General features: G+C 43.4%; 1 protein-coding gene across 5 annotated transcripts in view; it reads left to right on the top strand.

Annotated features, from left to right (window-relative positions):
- The window catches only part of LOC110501511 (plakophilin-4), a 114,010-nt gene that overhangs the window by 74,506 nt on the left and 22,649 nt on the right, over positions 1-16,855 (top strand). For all 5 annotated transcript variants that reach the window (XM_036958883.1, XM_021579147.2, XM_036958884.1 and 2 more), the window contains 3 exons: positions 6,690-6,900; positions 8,314-8,446; positions 13,812-14,025. In XM_036958883.1, the coding sequence (XP_036814778.1) occupies positions 6,690-6,900; positions 8,314-8,446; positions 13,812-14,025 (558 nt within the window). The remainder of the gene's footprint in view (positions 1-6,689; positions 6,901-8,313; positions 8,447-13,811; positions 14,026-16,855) is intronic.

Here is a 16,855-nt window from a genome sequence, read left to right as displayed (position 1 = left end):
GGGGGCAGAAAAATAGACATTGTTGTATGGACAGTGACACAGTCAAGACGCTCGTCGACTAAATTTTTGCCATTGCCTGGAAGAATCGAAGGAAGGATGTCCTGTTGGTGTGTTTATGTGTTAGCTTAGCTGCCGTTAGCGCCGGTGCGGTTTCACCAAGATAGGAAGGGCTGTGTGTGTCTATTCCTGTGCCGGACACTTGGCCGGGCTCACTGCACTGTGTGGAGCTGGCCTCCGAACATGCTGAAGCAGACAGGAGAGAGGGATAAGAAGAGGAGTGTTGCTGGATCACCTACTGCAAGACTGCAGCCCTGTGAGAAAACCTGCAGGATCTGCCTGGCTTAATCCTACCTCTTTCAAAAAAACAGTCCCTTTTGAAGAAGGAGACTTATATAGTGTGGAATCATGGGGGTGCTGTTTTACCCTCGTCGTTAAGTGGAACCAGATTGGAGGAATTGCTGTGTGAGTGAAAAAAGCCTTGTGTGTTTTCAGCTTGACGAGTTGAAAAAGGACTGCAGCAGCATGACCACTAACTGTCAGTCCACGAGGAAAGGCATCAACACTGTCGGTGAATCAGTGTTAGTAATGACAGGGATACAGGCTTAACTGGAAGGATCAATCAAGGCAAACAATCAAGGCAAAATAGCATTGTTGTGGATGGAATCCCAGAGTCTCCAAACGAGAACTGGACGGAGTCTGAGGTGAAAGTGAGGAAAATGATTGAAGGGCTGCCGATAGATCATAAGAAGATTGAGGTGGAGTGCGCCCACAGGATTGAAAAACCTATCCAGGTGACAAACCCAGGTCGATAGCGCTAAAGTTCCTGAGGTACAAAGGTGGCTGTTATGGACAGTGCCAAGAACTTGAGAGGAACTGGCATCTTCCTCAACGACGACAACGCTGAAACTGTGCGCCAGAGGCGAAGAGAACTGATACCAGCCATTAAAGCTGACAGAGAGCGTCGGGACGCTGCTTACATCTGCTATGACAGGCTCGTTGTCCACCCTCCCACCCAAAAGCCTGAAAGGGGTGAGAACCAAGCAGAGGGGTTCATAGTCTAAGCCCCGCACCCGGATTGAGGCTTGCTTTGTTTGTGGTTTCCCACATGATGCTTATCTCTGATAAGCTACCCAGGAAATGGCTTAAAAGAGCTCATATTAATATAGGCAGCCTAAGAAATAAGGTTCATGAAATCAATGACTTGCTAACCTCAGATAACATTCATATATTAGCCATCACTTTCCTTTGACAACACAGCAGTAGCAATACAGGGATATAACATCTATAGAAGAGACAGGAATGCATATGGTGTCCCTGTATGTTTTCAGAGACACATTCCTGTGAACCTCAGAGGAGATCTCACGCTAAAGGTTGTCGAAGTGTTGTGGTTGCAGGTTCACCAGACACATCTAAAGCGTATTCTTTTGGGGTGCTGCTATCGGCCTGCCAAATGCGAACAGTCAGTATTTGGATAATATGTGTGAAACGCTTGATAGTGTATGTGATGTTAACAGACAGGTCTATTTTCTGAGTGACCGGAATATAGACTGCTTCCCATTGAGTTGTCCGCTTAAAAAGAAGAAGCTCACTGTAACCAACGCATATCTTCTAGTTCAGGTTATTGATCAAGCTGCCAGGGTGTTCTCAAACAGTCCAGGTACTATATCACCCATGTGTATTGATTATATTTGTAGAACTTCTGAAGATGTATCCACACCCGTTGGATGTAGTAACCGCAAAAGAATAGCTTTATCCAGAAAAGCCAAAGTTCCAAAGGCAGGGCCTAAAATAATATGTAAAAGATCATACGAAAAGTTTGGTCGTGGTTCCTATGCTGAAGATATAAAGAAGATGGATTGGTCTGATGTGTGTAATGAGGAGAATCCAGACGCTGCACTTCAAGCATTTATGGAATTGCTCCTTCCAGCTATTGATAAACATGCACCTGTTAAGAAACTGACTGTTAGAACTGTTAAGGCTCCATGGATTGATGAGGAGCTGCAAAACTGTATGGTTGAATGAGAAGGAAGCAAAAGGAGTGGGTAATGAGTCTGTCTGCACATCTGACTTACTGCAAATTGAGAAATGATGTGGCTAAACTCAACATAAAGAAGAAGAAACTAAGATAAATTATATAAAATATGATGGGGGAAAAAAAAGCTTTGGAGAACTTGAAATGAAATTATGGGCAGAAAGACACATTCAACACAGTCTTTTATTGAATCAGATGACTCGTTCATCACAAAACTCTTTGATGTGACCAATTATTTCGAAAGCCTCTTACTTCATTGGCAAAACTCAGGCATGAAATGCCAACAACAAACTGTTGGCCATCATATTCATGCATAAAATGCCAAGAAAAGCAATGGCAATTAACATTTCATAAAGTTAGCAGGTTAAAACATTGTGGCTGGCCCTCAATAATGAGAAACCACCCGATATTGACAACTTAGATGGGGAAGCTTGCTGAGGATGGTAGCGGAATATGTTGCCTATTTCTCACATCTTCAAGATGAGCTTGGAGAAAAAGGTTTTCCCTCCGCTTCCCTCCAGGTCTAATGTCATTCCGCTACCCAAGAATTATAAAGCACCCTTTTCTGGTTCTATCAGCAGACCAATAAGACTACTGCCAGCTCTTGGCAAAATTTTGGAAATAATTGTGTTGGATCAGATACAATGTTATTTATCTATGAACAAACAGACTTTTAGCATTCCTATAGAGAAGGGCGTTCTACATGTACTACACTGACACGAATGACTGCTGAAATACATTGTTTAATAAGAAGATGGTGGGAGCTGTACTGATAGATTTCGGTGCAGCCTTTTGAAATGATTGACCATAATTTGTTACCGGAAAAACATACGTGTTTTACGGCTTTACGCCCTCTGCCACACCCTATGCCAACGAGTTGCAGTTCGTTTCAGAATGGGTGGAGAGCAATAAACTAGTCCTGAATATATCTAAGACTAAGAGCATAGTATTTCGTACAAATCATTCCTTAAGCTGTAGACCTCAGCTGGATCTGGTTATGGAAAATGTGGCTATAGAACATATATATAGGGCCATGATAGCATAGAACTCCCTGCCATTTCAAATCACTCAAGCAGGCAGCAAAAGTAGCTTTAAAAAAACAACAACCAAAAAAAGGAATAATGCAGCACATCACAACATCTCCGACCTAAATAGCGGTAGCATGTCCCTCTGTAGCACATCTGGTGTTTGGGTGAAGGTGAAAGATAAGATGTGCCTTTGGCATCAGGATATCAGGGCCTGCTGAGAGGAAGTGACGGTAAGCAACGGCCTCTTTAGAGTAAGGAGGTACTCCTCCGTAATGTGATGTGATAGTCTCAAATGAAATCACATTTTATTTGTCACGTGCTTTGTAAACAACACGTGTGAACTAACAGTGAGATGCTTACTTCCCAACAATGCAGAGAGGAAGAACATGGAGAAATAATAGCAAAGTAAAACACGTAATAATAAATGTAATAATAAATACACAATGAGTAATGATAACTTGGCTATATACACGGGGTACCAGTACTGAGTACTAACTGTTATTCAGTAGAGCAAAGTTATATTTAAGTGTATGAAAATGTATTCTTATTTTGTGTTTGACTGGTGGATGCTGCTGGGTGTGTGTGTGTGTGTGTGTGTGTGTGTGTGTGTGTGTGTGTGTGTGTGTGTGTGTGTGTGTGTGTGTGTGTGTGTGTGTGTGTGTGTGTGTGTGTGTGGTGCGGGGAATGACAATAGAAATGCAAAACAAGATTCTGAGAACCGGAGGAAACTCCATAAGAGAACCGGAGAAAACTCCATATCAATGGGAATTTATTCATTTTATGAACAAGTCCAAAGGACACGCACTATTTCTTAGCTAACCCTTTACGGGTGGTAGACTGTAACACATTACACTATTTCTTAGCTAACCCTTTACGGGTGGTAGACTGTAACACATTACACTATACCTTAGCTAACCCTTTACGGTGGTAGACTGTAACACATTACACTATACCTTAGCTAACCCTTTACGGGTGGTAGACTGTAACACATTACACTATATTTTAGCTAACCTTTTATGGGTGGTAGACTGTAACACATTACACTATTTCTTAGCTAACCCTTTACGGGTGGTAGACTGTAACACATTACACTATTTCTTAGCTAACCTTTTACGGGTGGTAGACTGTAACACATTACACTATTTCTTAGCTAACCCTTTACGGGTGGTAGACTGTAACACATTACACTATACCTTAGCTAACCCTTTACGGTGGTAGACTGTAACACATTACACTATACCTTAGCTAACCCTTTACGGTGGTAGACTGTAACACATTACACTATACCTTAGCTAACCCTTTACGGGTGGTAGACTGTAACACATTACACTATATTTTAGCTAACCTTTTATGGGTGGTAGACTGTAACACATTACACTATACCTTAGCTAACCCTTTAGGGGTGGTAGACTGTAACACATTACACTATACCTTAGCTAACCCTTTACGGGTGGTAGACTGTAACACTTTACACTATATCTTAGCTAACCCTTTACGGGTGGTAGACTGTAACACTTTACACTATATTGGTCAATCTGGTAAAACATTTGAATTTCTTCTATTTGTGGATAATATTATCACGTACGCAATTGCCCGACTGCTGACCTGGCTGTGACAAGGTTTTTACTGATTCTAAAACACATGCTTCAAGTTCTCGTAAGATTGTCTCAGATGGATCACTTATGGGATGGTTCTGTAATCAAACGAGACCCCGTATACAAATACCTTGCTATTTGGATTGACGATGATTACGACTGAGCTTGTTAAGAAACCTAAGATTTAAAGTGGGCTTTTTTTTACAGAGATCAAACCTTGTCTTTCTAGGAATCAGATTTTGCGGTCAACTTTTCTACTTGTTCTTGATTATGGTGATACTATTGCAGCGGCCTCTTCTCTTAAACTCTTGGATCTTCATAGTGCCCTTAATTTTATTCCAGGACCCAGTTTGATTACTCTTCACTGTATTCTTTACCAAAATGTTGGCTGGACCTCTTTGAAGTCACGTAGATCACACCAAACACTCCCATCTTACCTAACATCACTGTTAAGATTGAAAATGACAAGTTATCAAGCCCGTTCACAGGGTTGGTTAGCTCTGGAGACTCCTTTGGTGTCTAGAGAGTTAGGTAAATAAGACTTTAATTTCCTTGCACCTTACGTGTGGAATTATCTTAAAATACCCTTTAAAATTGGAGGAATTGGTGCCTCTAGGGCATTTCAGGCCGTTTTCAGAAAACCTTTTTTACTGAAGAATGTGTCTGTTTCTTATGATTGTGTTGAACTTTTCATGTATTGTTGCGTATAATAACGTGAATTTTGATGCGTAGTTTATTGTATTTTGAAGTGTATTGTGGTGCTGTACAGGGCTTCTCCTGGAAAAGAGACCTTGATCTCATCATCGACTCCCTGTCAAAATAAAGGTTAAATAAAAATACCTAGACGAGAAGACGGACATAAGTGAAGCCCATCTGATGATAATGATGACTGTTCAATTTATTGAACCGAGCGGAGTGATGGATCTCTGAAATGTCCTCGTATGTAGCTAAAGTGAAGGATTAAATTGAAACTTTATCTGGAGGAAACGCCAATACGGTTGCTGAGGTAAGGGATTCAATTCAAGCCGTTAGTTGGAGAGAAAACTCCCTCTGTAGCTCATTTATGAACGGAATAGCACGGTTGCCAGGGTGAAACGTTTGGTTGAAGCCTTAGCTGGAGGAATTGTTGCATTTCCATTGTTGTTTTCGTTGCACTTCCATTCCGTAACATCTACGAATCACATTATTATTATTAATAGTCTTGGCGTCAAATGGGAGAACCAAGGACACAGGTGGCTCTTAAAATGTTGTGAAATTCTTCCTAGTGTTTACAGAACAACTGGTTCTGAGAGATTAGAATTAGGACCTTCAATTTTCACAGTAAGTAAATGTAACAAAATGGATGACTGCAGTGTAGCTGTCATTATGAGTACATGTTGTATGGATTGCTAAGGCATAAGAATATGAAAGTGTGTTTTCTTATTTTAAATGTACAGTATGTAGTTTTGTACCTGTCTATTAATGTTATGTATTATGTAATTCTATATAGTTCTGTCCTTCAGCTGTAATTGACTATTAATATTGTGTATTATGTGATGTTTTATGTTTTGTGTGGACCCCAGGAAGTGTAGCTTTGGCTGTAGCTAATGGGGATCCAGTCAACACCAATGGAGGCTGCTGAGGGGAGGATGGCTCATAATAATGGCTGGAACGGAGCGAATGGAATGGCATCAAATTGTTGTTGATACCATTCCACCCATTCTGCTCCAGCCATTACCACGAGACCCGTCCTCCCCAATTCAGGTGCCACCAACCTCCTGTGGTCAACACGTCTCTGTGTGTGTCTCAAATGGCACCCTAATTCCCTATATATTGCACTACTTTTAACCAGAGCCCTTTGGGCCGTGGTCAACGGTAGTGCACTATAAAGGAATTAGGGTACGATTTGGGACACATCCTCTAGGTGAAGTAGTTTGAACAACACTGCTAATCTTCGCTCAGGCAGGTCTAGTGTAGTATAGGTCTGGAAGTTGGTGAGTGTCTCTCTGTCCCCCTGTTCAAATCAATCTAAATTGTTTTCCTTTGTCTTTACAGGCGTGGGGACGCTCCAGAGGACCTCTAGCCAGCGCAATGCCATGATGTACCAAAGAAGCAACTACGCTCTGAACTCCACAGCCTCGTACACCGAGCCCTACCGCTCTGCCCAGTACCGGCCCTCTGAGGGCAACTACGCCCGGCAGCCGCTCGTCATGGACGACGGGACCACCCGCTCGCCCTCCATAGACAGCATCCAGAAGGACCCAAGGTAAGCGGCTCAATAGGCACTAGGGTCGTATTCATGACTGCACACCGTGGCAAAACGTTCTACAGCAAAAACAAAACGTACACTTTTGGTTTCTCATTGGATGAATCCTGGTAGATCCCTCCCCGTTTCGGCCCGTTTGCTCCCGTTTGGTACCGACTGAATATGACCCACTGGCACTAACAGTGCTTACTGGGCTTCTATATAGTGCTGGGTCAACATTAGTGTCCTCTTACTAGTCAAACAGAAAGCCCCGCTGGGCAGACATCCAGAGCCGTAGCCGTTAAGCTACACGGCTACACGGACCACTCTACAATGGACCCTCAGATTCAGTGGACCGCTGCGTCTGCTCTTGCTACGGAGGCATGTGCACCATGTTTTTTTGACCCTCGAGCGCCAAACCCCTCACCTTGCACATTGGGAGCGCTGTTCACACCCCTGTGTGTTGCTCTAGCCGAGAGCGGTAGCAAAGTCTGCTTTGCACTGCGGACTGAGGTCAGATCGGCGTGCGTCCCAAACGACATCCTATTCCCTGTATACTGCACTACTTTTGCCACGACTGGTGCACTATAAAGGGAATAGGGCGCCATCTGGGACATATTCCACGGCGGGGCTAAAAGCGCCTGAGAGAAACATGTTCCTGCATCAACTGGGCCTCAACTTGGTACCGGGGGAAATGTAGCCGTGGTGTTGGTACTGTCCCCCCCAGGGTCGTTTAGATTATAATAGAATTTGATTTGATTGGAGTGGTATCTTGCCTCATGTGACACACACGGATGCAAGGAGCATTACAGCCACGTCTGTCACGATGAGGACGCGGTGTACCTCTCGCTGCTACTGTCTCACTTCCACTTCTTTCGCTTCCTCCGCGTTTGTCAGAAGGCCAGCGTGAAACACACTCGCTGAAATAGAAGCAGACTTTGTCGTCTATGCTTTTCTCTTGTCGTAAGGTTCGTGGATTCCAGTAGAAGAGTTCCAATAGACAATTCTAGGAGACGTCATTGATATGGGCCTTGCAGATGAAATGAATGAAGCTCTATTAACCGGGAGGAGCTCCTGGCAGTGATTGTCCACAAGGCAAGACATACCTTTTAGAGTCTTCCAAATGAAACTCCCCCAGTGAAGTATCTTCCTTTCATATTGGGAGAAAAGCAATAATCCTGGAGTGTAAATATCCGTCTATGTCATTTCCTTATTTCAGAGTCCCAGCCCTGTGGTAAGGGGGAATAGTTGTTGTGTGATGTCATCATAGTGATACGTTTGTGTTTGTGTCTGTCCACCTGTCTCTCTGTCCCCCTGTCTCTCTTTCTCCCTGCCTTTCTGTCCCCCCGTCTCTCTTTCCCTCAGTCTCCCTTTCTCTACGTCTCCCTGACTGTCTGTGTGTCTGACATCTCTCTTTCTGTGTCTGTGTTCCAGGGAGTTTGCGTGGCGTGACCCTGAGCTGCCTGAGGTGATTCATATGCTGCAGCACCAGTTCCCCTCGGTGCAGGCCAACGCCGCCGCATACCTGCAGCACCTGTGCTTCGGAGATAATAGAGTCAAGGCTGAGGTACGTACGCACTGCTCCCGTTCTCCCCTGCTCCACACATCCTTCATCAGTACCCAGATTGCAGTTCGATGTGACGTGGTGCTCATCCCAGCGGGTGTGAATCTCACCTGAATTTACTTGATTCCTTACGTCCTCTCTCCTCGCCTCCATCTCAAAGCACAAAGAAGGCTTCTATCGGATCTTCTCTAATGCGCTATAAGGAGGTAAGCAGAGCAGATGCGAGGGATCAAGGAACTACAATTGAGATTCCCCCAGGGAGTGAGAGGACTGTTTTTGCAGAGGCTCTCTCCTTCTGTCTCTGTCTCTGTCTCTGTCTCTGTCTCTCTCTCTCTATATATATCTCTCACTCCCTGAATAGGGTGGGTTGGGCTGGCCACTCCATTCCCCTCCAGCTCTCTCTGGATTTTCACGGCTCAACAGGGTGCTGGTACTGCTGCCGGAGTCATCGGCTGAAAAAGCTGATCTCAGAATCAGCAGGGGCTTCACAGCACTTAACCTATAGTGAGACACACACACTTAACCACACACGCGCACACACACACGCACACGCACGCACACACACACGCACACACACACACCCCCACAAACACAAACACGTTTGTTTTACTACCCTTGTGGGGACCAAACTATTGATTCCCATTCAAAATCCTATTTTCCCTAACCCATAGCGCATAGCCCTAAACCTTTAACCTAACCCTAACTTTGACCACTAACCCTAATTGTAACCCTAAATCTAACCCTTAAGCCTAAATTTGCCTTTTTCCTTATGGGGACTGGTGAAATGTCCACACTTGTCCAAAATGTTTCTTGTTTTACTATCCTTGTGAGGGCGTAAAAAATAAACCTATTAATCTAGGTTTATTGGTCACACAGTTCAGCAGATGTTATAGCGGGTGCAGTGAAACGCTTACAGCATGTTACTAACACTTACAGTAGGTTACTAACGCTTACAGTAGGTTACTAACACTTACAGCATGTTACTAACACTTACAGTATGTTACTAACGCTTACAGCATGTTACTAACGCTTACAGCATGTTACTAACGCTTACAGCATGTTACTAACGCTTACAGCATGTTACTAACGCTTACAGCATGTTACTAACACTTACAGTAGGTTACTAACACTTACAGCATGTTACTAACGCTTACAGTAGGTTACTAACACTTACAGTATGTTACTAACGCTTACAGCATGTTACTAACGCTTACAGCATGTTACTAACGCTTACAGTATGTTACTAACACTTACAGCATGTTACTAACGCTTACAGCATGTTACCAACACTTACAGTATGTTACTAACACTTACAGTATGTTACTAACGCTTACAGTAGGTTACCAACACTTACAGTAGGTTACTAACGCTTACAGTAGGTTACTAACGCTTACAGTAGGTTACTAACACTTACAGTATGTTACTAACGCTTACAGTAGGTTACTAACGCTTACAGTATGTTACTAACGCTTACAGTATGTTACTAACGCTTACAGTAGGTTACTAACGCTTACAGTAGGTTACTAACGCTTACAGCAGGTTACTAACGCTTACAGCAGGTTACTAACGCTTACAGTATGTTACTAACGCTTACAGCATGTTACTAACGCTTACAGTAGGTTACTAACGCTTACAGTAGGTTACTAACGCTTACAGTAGGTTACTAACGCTTACAGCAGGTTACTAACGCTTACAGTATGTTACTAACGCTTACAGTAGGTTACTAACGCTTACAGTAGGTTACTAACGCTTACAGTAGGTTACTAACGCTTACCGTATGTTACTAACGCTTACAGTAGGTTACTAACGCTTACAGTAGGTTAATAACACTTACAGTATGTTACTAACGCTTACAGTAGGTTACTAACGTTTACAGCATGTTACTAACGCTTACAGTATGTTACTAACGCTTACAGTAGGTTACTAACGCTTACAGTAGGTTACTAACGCTTACAGCAGGTTACTAACGCTTACAGCAGGTTACTAACGCTTACAGTATGTTGCTAACGCTTACAGTAGGTTACTAACGCTTACAGTAGGTTACTAACGCTTACAGTAGGTTACTAAAGCTTACCGTATGTTACTAACGTTTACAGTAGGTTACTAACGCTTACAGTAGGTTACTAACGCTTACCGTATGTTACTAACGCTTACAGTAGGTTACTAACGCTTACAGTAGGTTACTAACACTTACAGTATGTTACTAACGCTTACAGTAGGTTACTAACGTTTACAGCATGTTACTAACGCTTACAGTATGTTACTAACGCTTACAGTAGGTTACTAACGCTTACAGTAGGATACTAACGCTTACAGCAGGTTACTAACGCTTACAGCAGGTTACTAACGCTTACAGTATGTTGCTAACGCTTACAGCATGTTACTAACCCTTACAGTAGGTTACTAACGCTTACAGTAGGTTACTAACGCTTACCGTATGTTACTAACGCTTACAGTATGTTACTAACGCTTACAGTAGGTTACTAACTCTTACAGTATGTTACTAGCGCTTACAGTAGGTTACTAACGCTTACAGTAGTTTACTAACGCTTACCGTATGTTACTAACGCTTACAGTATGTTACTAACGCTTACAGTATGTTACTAACGCTTACAGTAGGTTACTAACGCTTACAGCATGTTACTAACGCTTACAGTATGTTACTAACGCTTACAGTATGTTACTAACGCTTACAGCAGGTTACTAACGCTTACAGCATGTTACTAACGCTTACAGCATGTTACTAACGCTTACAGCATGTTACTAACACTTACAGCATGTTACTAACGCTTACAGTATGTTACTAACGCTTACAGTAGGTTACTAACGCTTACAGCAGGTTACTAACGCTTACAGTATGTTACTAACGCTTACAGCATGTTACTAACGCTTACAGCATGTTACTAACGCTTACAGCATGTTACTAACGCTTACAGTAGGTTACTAACGCTTACAGTATGTTACTAACACTTACAGCATGTTACTAACGCTTACAGTATGTTACTAACGCTTACAGTAGGTTACTAACGCTTACAGTATGTTACTAACGCTTACAGTATGTTACTAACGCTTACAGCATGTTACTAACGCTTACAGTATGTTACTAACGCTTACAGCATGTTACTAACGCTTACAGCATGTTACTAACGCTTACAGTAGGTTACTAACGCTTACAGCATGTTACTAACACTTACAGCATGTTACTAACGCTTACAGTATGTTACTAACGCTTACAGTAGGTTACTAACGCTTACAGCAGGTTACTAACGCTTACAGTATGTTACTAACGCTTACAGCATGTTACTAACGCTTACAGCATGTTACTAACGCTTACAGCATGTTACTAACGCTTACAGTAGGTTACTAACGCTTACAGTATGTTACTAACACTTACAGCATGTTACTAACGCTTACAGTATGTTACTAACGCTTACAGTAGGTTACTAACACTTACAGTATGTTACTAACACTTACAGTATGTTACTAACGCTTACAGCATGTTACTAACGCTTACAGTATGTTACTAACGCTTACAGCATGTTACTAACGCTTACAGTAGGTTACTAACGCTTACAGTATGTTACTAACGCTTACAGTATGTTACTAACGCTTACAGTATGTTACTAACGCTTACAGTAGGTTACTAACGCTTACATTATGTTACTAACGCTTACAGTATGTTACTAACACTTACAGCATGTTACTAACGCTTACTAACGCTTACAGTAGGTTACTAACGCTTACAGTAGGTTACTAACGCTTACAGTAGGTTACTAACGCTTACAGTATGTTACTAACGCTTACAGCAGGTTACTAACGCTTACAGCATGTTACTAACACTTACAGCATGTTACTAACGCTTACAGTATGTTACTAACGCTTACAGTAGGTTACTAACACTTACAGTATGTTACTAACGCTTACAGTATGTTACTAACGCTTACAGCATGTTACTAACGCTTACAGTATGTTACTAACGCTTACAGCATGTTACTAACGCTTACAGTATGTTACTAACGCTTACAGTATGTTACTAACACTTACATCATGTTATTAACGCTTACAGTATGTTACTAACGCTTACAGTAGGTTACTAACACTTACAGCATGTTACTAACGCTTACAGTATGTTACTAACGCTTACAGTAGGTTACTAACACTTACAGTATGTTACTAACGCTTACAGTATGTTACTAACGCTTACAGCATGTTACTAACGCTTACAGTATGTTACTAACGCTTACAGCATGTTACTAACGCTTACAGCAGGTTACTAACGCTTACAGTAGGTTACTAACGCTTACAGTAGGTTACTAACGCTCACAGTAGGTTACTAACGCTTACAGTAGGTTACTAACGCTTACAGTAGGTTACTAACGCTTACAGTAGGTTACTAGCTCCTAACAATGCAGTAAAATGTCAAACAGGTACACAAATAATCAATACAAATGAAAAAAGCAGAAAGAACAACAGGAAATGAAGAAATGGTTTAGGGCAGGGTACCGGGTGGAGGCCGGCTAGTGGTGCCTCTTCATCAGTCAGATGGCCGGGAGATAGAAGCCGTTTATCAGTCTCTCGGTCCCAGCTTTGATGCACCTGTCTCCGCCTTCGAGGCGGTAGCGCGCGCGGGGGGGGGGGACAGGCCGGGGCTCGACTATTGGTCTCAACAAGGATAGTAAAACCAAAAGCACACAGCCACACACATGCACGCACGCGCACACACAATGAAGAATGACTTTTTTGTTTTTATTAAGACAAACATGCATGCACTCACACACACTCTTTCTGTGTGTGTCTCTCTCTCTCTCTCTCTCTCTCTCGGTCACAGTCATACATTACGAAGACACCCATTTCAAGTATTTCAAGGAAAGCACATTGAGTCTTTTCTAGGTTTTGATAAGAGGCAACTAACCGTCAGCTCAGCAGATGTGTTTTTATTTTCTTCTAAACCCCAAAGGTGCAGAAAGTCAACTCGTTGAAATCTATTCGTGCATAAGAATGCTATTGTTTACTCCGTCTCTTTAAGTTACTGCAGTACTTGCACTATGAGTTTCACACCTTGTATCCACCCTATAGTTTTGGCATTCTATGTGAACACTAAAGATTTGCATGACATTTTCCATATTTCCTTCATCTGGTATGAAGAAAGCTATTCTCTCCCCATCCCGGCTTAAGCTACATCAATAAATGCAACGCCTAGATTGTGTAATGGAGACCATCATGTTATCTTATAATATCCATCCACCTTAGAATATTCCCCCTGCTTGTTGTTGATCCCCGTTCTCTTGTGTTTTTGTTTGCTGTGGAAGCCAATGAGTTTTATTGTTCAGGGCATTCTTAGTAACACTGTATAACCCCACCTCTGCAGGTGTGCCGTCTAGGGGGCATCAAGCACTTGGTGGACCTACTAGACCACAAAACCCTAGAGGTCCAGAGGAATGCCTGTGGCGCTCTGAGGAACCTGGTCTACGGGAAAGCCACGGACGACAACAAGGTCGCCGTGAGAAACGCAGGTGGCGTCCCCGCTTTGCTCAGACTGCTGAGGAAGACGGTGGACGCTGAAGTGAGGGAGCTGGTCACGGGTAAGGGAGAGTGTGTGTGTGTGTGTGTTATGTGTGTGTGCGCTTGCATGTGCGCGGTGAATTCACACCGAGTATGTCTGTGTGCGTGCACGTGTGTATGAGCTTGCGTGCATGCATAGTGAATTCGCTCTGTGCTCACGTGCGCTTGTGTATGTGTGTGTGTGTGTGTCTCTCTGCCTCTCTGGGTGAGAAAGGTGTGTTTCTTTCAAATGGCCTCTTTAACCCTGAACCCCTGTGGACCGGGCCTTTCCACACCACAGCTCTGTGTGCTATTCTCTCGCTTTGCCATCTGGCATATTCACAAAGGTCACATTTCCCACAGTTCCATGTTGTTCCACTCATTCATTATTCAGTGACGTTTGCACGAATCAGATCCACTGGAGATCCACTCCAGGGTTTTTGTGGGTCAGGAACATTACTACACAACCTAAAGTAGAGCTGTTCAATTATTCACCTTCTCGCCTGCCTGCCCTTCCTCCCCTTCACCAGTCAATTGGCATGAGTCACTGCCTGTGTCCCGTCATGCACCCTATTCCCTATATAGTGCACTACTGCTGACCGGCCCTGGTGACAAGTAGTGCACTATGAAGGGAAAAGCCACTGTGCATGCTAGTCTGGTCGCTAGTCGCTGTCGTTCGTAGCAGGGGGTCGGAGTCCCTCGCTAGCCTCCCCTGGGTCGTGTTCGGGTAGACAGGAAATGGGCGTTGGCGCTCTAAAAACGGAGGAGGGTACTGCCTGAACTTTCCAATGAGAACACTCGTTTTTCCGTTCGCCGTTTCAAAACGTCAGATGGGTTGTTTTTTTTATACCCTGAACAGGGGCCTTGGGATGGGGTGATCGGAGATTCAGTTGCTGCTGGTTGTGTGATCACAAACCGACCTTGCCATTTGAGCGGACACTCGTTTCCCGGTGCACACAGTGCAGTTTTCCCCACGTGGCTGGAGCTCTGCAAACAGGGAATAAATCCAAGTTGTTTAGGATCAAGGAGGAGTATTACAGAAATAAGCAAGCCAAGATGTTTGGCTCCCAGGTGGCTGAATCAGCTGTTTGTATACAGCTCAGCTCCTGCTCTACTCGGTCTCTCGCCTCTCGCTGTAGCTCAGGTTACAGTGTAATGGGTCCTTCAGGCTACCAATACACGGGGAGCGCCAGCAAAATGCAGCGTCCATTTGGTCCTTTCTGCAGCAATACATTGTGGAAGTGAAGTGGAGATATGGCTTGAGTCTCATGCGGTGTTCCCTCCACAACAGAATCCGGCACTGAGCAAATTTCTCTGTTTGCTGAGCGCGAAGTTGAACATTGTGAATATTCTGTGCAACATCCGGGGGCGCGCGTTGACTGTGAACACTGAGGCTGTACCCGCTTTAAGTTAGTTTTAACAGTGGTCAAGTAGGCTACTGTGGCTATTTGACCATAATGTAGGCCTACCAGAGTGGGCTACCATCAAAAACAATGGAGGAAATGCATCCCATAACATTTTAACATGGAAATAGCTGTTCTATGTCTGAAAATGTTGTTGTGTTGTTTGATGCAAGGAACCACTAGCCTTTTGGCTACTTAGCTTACTCAAGCCTGTCTCAAAATACAACACTGCCCCTTTAAGACATATAAAAAGCTCTTTTCCTGCCTGACTGACTTTTCGAAGATGTCTAGAAATGTACACGTTTTGTGCTCTTGTAGGAAGCAATCCCTCCCCTATTGCTGACTACAAATGATCTATAACTGAGCTAATAACTCACTAACTAGCAAAGGATATTAACAAATGTGCACATGTGGCTACATGCAGCTCTCGCTTTGATCTGACAACAATCTACTCACATCACTCATGCTGTGTAGAGTAAGGCTGAGTCGTCTGTACATGTCAAAGTAATAGAATCCTACTCCGATGCATTCTGCCTACAACAAAATCTCTTGCATAGTTCGTTTTGCGTACTAAGTCTCGCATAGTTCGTTTTGTTTCGGTATGTTGCGTTGAAAGTGCCTAATATTGCGTTGACACGATCCCAATTCCCCACAGTGAAGGGAAACATTGATGGTGTTAACTAAGGAGGAAAACTCTAGAAAGTTCCTTGAAGTTCAATCTCGTGCTTCTCTGTGCGGGCGGACATATCTTCTGTGTGGCTGTCCCAAGGAGGGAGCATTGGTCTCATGTGTCAATCAAGTTGGTGTTTGTTTCGTTCTTCTCCAAGGAAAAGGAAGAGCCATTCTTCTTAGAGTCTCCTAAGCACTGATAGGGCGAATTACAGAGCTAACCCATCAGAACCACATGCAGCCCATAACAGAATGGATCATGGGGGATGGAACCACTGGCATTTCAGTCAATTCTAGCCAGTCTTTTCCGTTGTCATTGAAAAGAGAGGCCAGTTCGAGGCAGATGTGTGTCACACAAATCTTGGACTAAATTGCTTTGACCTGTTGTGAGCACTCTTTACGACTGTGTGTATTGTAAAACCTCAGCAGCATGGCTAATTGGCAGTTGAAGACCCAGAATGCTTAGCATTAGAGAAGGTCATCGATCACAGTCACCTCTGGATAATCACAACCAATCAGTATAATCCACAGGAGGAGTTTTTAGTTCTCTTCCTACTGGCCAAAGCCAATGGGCTAATTGGAACCGACAAGACTTACTCTCCAATTACACTCTGACATATTTCTTCCCTTGGAAGCATGGTTGGCGGTGTAATTTAACCTTGTTTTTTAAGCGACATGTCCTGTATGTCTGTGTCTCAAATGGCACCCAGAGCTCTGGTAAAAAATATATATTTTCAGTCTCCTGAGGGGCAATAGGCTTTGTCGTGCCCTCTTCACGGCATTCTTGGTGTGTTTGAAG

This window comes from Oncorhynchus mykiss, chromosome 22, assembly GCF_013265735.2.
Source record: "Oncorhynchus mykiss isolate Arlee chromosome 22, USDA_OmykA_1.1, whole genome shotgun sequence".
In the NCBI taxonomy this organism is placed as follows: Eukaryota; Metazoa; Chordata; class Actinopteri; order Salmoniformes; family Salmonidae; genus Oncorhynchus; species Oncorhynchus mykiss.
The sequence above is the reverse complement of the archived record's forward strand: the minus strand, read 5'-3'. Positions and strand labels throughout refer to the sequence as shown.